Source organism: Plecotus auritus, assembly GCF_963455305.1.
Source record: "Plecotus auritus genome assembly, chromosome: 10".
In the NCBI taxonomy this organism is placed as follows: Eukaryota; Metazoa; Chordata; class Mammalia; order Chiroptera; family Vespertilionidae; genus Plecotus; species Plecotus auritus.
The window spans coordinates 36,206,079-36,209,778 of record NC_137785.1 but is presented as its reverse complement, the minus strand read 5'-3'; the positions used below and the strand labels follow the sequence as shown (position 1 = coordinate 36,209,778).

Here is a 3,700-nt window from a genome sequence, read left to right as displayed (position 1 = left end):
TACATCAGCTGGGATTGCCAGCCTGTGCAGGCCAAAAGCTGCACCATGGAGCTCGGGGAGGAATTGCATCGCAGTCCAGCTGGAAGTTCAGGGACACAGACCGAGCAGCCGGCTGAGACCCGGAAAAGGAGACTGAGGCCAGAGACACCAAACAAGGCTGAGTGAGACCCAAGTGACAGCCTCTGAGAGGACACTTGGATCCCCACCTGGGACAGAGACCAGAGACCAGAGACCAGGATGCAGCTGGGTGAGCCTCCATGTCATAGCCCATGACCCTCACTCCCCACAGCCCCCACCCTCAGCCCCTGACACTCTGTCCCCTCATCTGCCATCCTTCCCTAACATAGCCTTGGCTGGGTGTGGCCCGCTGGTGCTGATGCTGGTGACCACGGTGCTGACCAGCACAGGAGCAGTTCCCGTCCCCACGCCCCTCGGGAGCCTCCTGGGTGCAAGGGGCTGCCACGTGGCCCAGTTCAAGTCTCTGTCCCCACAAGAGATGAAGGCCTTCAGGAGGGCCAAGGATGCCTTGGTGAGTCTCCCTCCATCTTGGCTCCCCCCCACCCCGCTGTGGGCGAACCTCCACCCTTCCCTCTGTGGGTCACAGGCCCATTTGGCTCAAGGTGGACCTGTACCCTTCCTTCCCCGGGCTAACCTCCACCCTTCGCACAGTGGCCTACCTCCTGCTCTTGCTGCTGTGGGCTGACTCTTGTTCTTCTGCACTGGAGATGCCTCCACCATCCTTTGGGACGTTAGCCCCCTGCTCCTGTTGCTAGCCATCCTCCACCCCACTGCAGGGTCAACCTCCAGCCCTCCAGCTGTGGGCTGACCTCTGCCTTGCTCTCCAGGAAGAGTCCCTCCTGCTGAGGAACTGCAGCTGCAGCTCCCGCCCACTCCCCAGGACCTGGGACCTGAGGCAGCTGCAGGTGAGTTGGGAGACTCAGGCCCAGCCCTGCCCTCACCTGGCCCTGCTCCTCTGGCTTCTTAGGTGGCCCCTTCACCTTCTCCTTCTCACTTTTCTCTGTGTTTTTGCCTCCCCAGCAGTCCCCCTGACCTCTTCTCCTCACCTGCTCACATTGACCTTCCCTCTCTACTCTCTCCTGCCCTTCCCCTGTTCCTTCCTCAGCCCTCCTCACCTGTTCTCTCTCACATGCAGCCCTCACCTGTCTGTCTCCCCTGCTCAGGTGTGGGAGCGCCCTGTGGCCTTGGAGGCTGAGCTGGCCCTGACACTGAAGGTCCTGGGGACCGTGGCTAACTCGACTCTGGGGGATATCCTGGACCAGCCCCTTCACACGCTGCACCACATCCACTCCAAGCTTCAGGCCTGTGTGAGTGCTCTGGGCTCCCAGGCCATGTCTGTGGGCTCTGACCACCCGTATGTCGCCCTATGTCTGAGACCCTGTTCACTCACCACCCTCCTTTGCCCACAGGTCCCAGCTGAGTCCACAGCAGGCCCCAGGCCCCGGGGCCACCTCCGCCAATGGCTGCACCGCCTCCAGGAGGCTGAGAAGAAGGTGAGCGACTGGGGAGGGACCAGTTTCTGGGGACAACTTGGGGCCCAGATGATGGACAGCCACTGACCTGTCCCTTCCTCTCCACAGGAATCCCGTGGCTGCCTTGAAGCCTCTGTCACATCCAACCTCTTCCGCCTCCTCGCCCGTGACCTGAAATGTGTCGCTGATGGAGACCTGTGTGTGTGACCCTGAGGCTCACCTGCCACCTGTCCCAGCATCTTGGGTTTTATTTATGCATCCCCCACTTTTCTTAATTTATTGCCACCCAACCACTATTTATGCATTTATGTGTGTGAATTGTCAAACTCAGACCCGATAAAATATTTATTTTTCTACTTTTTGTAAGAATTGTTCAAATAAATGGTAAGAAAAAGATGTTTCCTGTGCTGTGGGACTGCGTGTATGATTGTGCGGATTGGTTTTCTCTCGCCGCCATAACAAGGTATCCCAAACTTAGCATCTTCCAACCACACAAGTTTAGTATCTCACAGTTCCATAGATGAGAGCTCTGGGTGGCTCAGCCCCTTTCTCCGCCAGGGGTCTCACAGGGCTGAAGTCCAAGAGTGGCTGGTGGGATTCTTCTAGGGAGGCCTTGGGAGGAAAGGGCCCACCTCCAAGCTCAGTCAAGCTGTTGGCAGAGTTCTACTCCCTCGCTGCAGTGGTAACACTGAGGTTCCCGTTCCCGCTGCAGAAAGCGTCCGTCCGCAGCTCCTGCCAGCCTCTTGCAGGTCCTGGCACATGGACCTACATCTCAGAGCCCGCAGCCCCGGTCACATGCTTCTCGCGCCTGGCATCCCTCTGCCTGCTCCTTCCACCACATTTCCCTTCTGCCTCCAGCTGGAGAAAGTTCTCTGCTTTTAAGGACTCGGTGTTTAGTCGGGGCTCATGGATAATCCAGGATAACCTCTCTCTTTTAACATCTATAAAGCTCAGTTACCTCTGCGAGGTCCTTTTGCCAGGTCACATAAGAGATTCACAGTTCCAGGGATTCGGCTGGGCGTTTGGGGCCACTATTCTCCCAACACAGTACGTGAGTGATTGGTGCGTGTGTGATTTCTTTGAGGGTATGTGAGTGCATTTTGGAATGAGCTCCATTTGGACATGGTGTATACTTCTTTTGATTTATTGCTGAATTCTATGTGTTAATATTTTGTTAAGGATCTTTGTGTCTGTGCTCATTGCTTATTTTTGTGTGAGATAATAAATTTACCTCAATTTAAAGCTAATAGAGTTGGGACTTTCTGCTATTTGCAGCCAAAAACCTTATTAGTGATACACCTGGAAATGAAAGGCAACTTTCCCTTGAAGTTGAAGAATTCTGGCTGCATGGGTTGTTCTGCCTCGACCATTACCTGGGGCTGTCATTGGTGTCCACATATTCAGTATCCATAGAGGGGGATGAGAAGATGGATAATCCGGGGCTGCATTTCAGGGAACCAGGCACTTCTACCGAACCTCATCTCTGTGACATCACTATTTCTCCAAACCTCTGTTTTTTTGAAGTTTCACTATAGGTCTTTCAAATCTGCTCTGCTTCTTCATATCCACTTCACCACCACATCCTCTTCTGTCTCCAAAGAAATTACTTTGTCCTCTCCCTCATGCAAGCTGCCAGGCAGTTTCCTCACCATCTACACTGCTCTCCTACCTGTACCCACCCTGCACTTGCTCCCCTATCACGGTGGATGAGCTTCCTTTCTTCCTAACTAGGGCCAGTGCCTGATCATGGTCCCTATTATGTCATTCTTCCATAAATTACCCATCTCTTACTCTCTATTTTCAAAACTTCCTTTCTACAAGTACCTGTCCATTAGCAGTCTCCCCCTTTATACCATCCCTTTCTTAATCCATACTCTTTTCTCCTGCTACTGTTTCTCCATCTCTCCTTTCCGCTGGCTCCATTTCCTCACCCAGTCTTCACAGCCCTGGCAGCTGGTTTCTGCCCCCAGAGCTGAACTCAACACCAACAATCTCTTCATAGCTAAACCCTATGACTGCTTCTCCAGTTCTTATCCCAGAAGACCTCTCAGCAGCATCTAACCCATTCCTCATCAGCTCCTTCTTGTAGCTGTCTCTCACATTGATTTATGTGATATCACAATCTTCTTATCTTTCGTTAACTTCTAGCTGCTGCTTCTCAGTCACATTTTCTGGTTCTTTTTTCTTTCTGCCCCTTAAGTACTGGAGCT

General features: G+C 53.3%; 1 protein-coding gene across 1 annotated transcript; it reads left to right on the top strand.

Annotated features, from left to right (window-relative positions):
- Nucleotides 1-237: 237 nt before the first annotated feature.
- Nucleotides 238-1,697, top strand: LOC308235993 (interferon lambda-3-like; the record flags this gene model as incomplete). Its single annotated transcript, XM_080645209.1, has 6 exons — nt 238-247; nt 348-529; nt 846-923; nt 1,182-1,325; nt 1,428-1,511; nt 1,599-1,697. The coding sequence occupies 6 exons, from the start codon at nt 238-240 to the stop codon at nt 1,695-1,697; spliced, it is 597 nt and encodes a 198-aa protein (XP_080501335.1).
- Between the last annotated feature and the right edge of the window lie 2,003 nt (nt 1,698-3,700).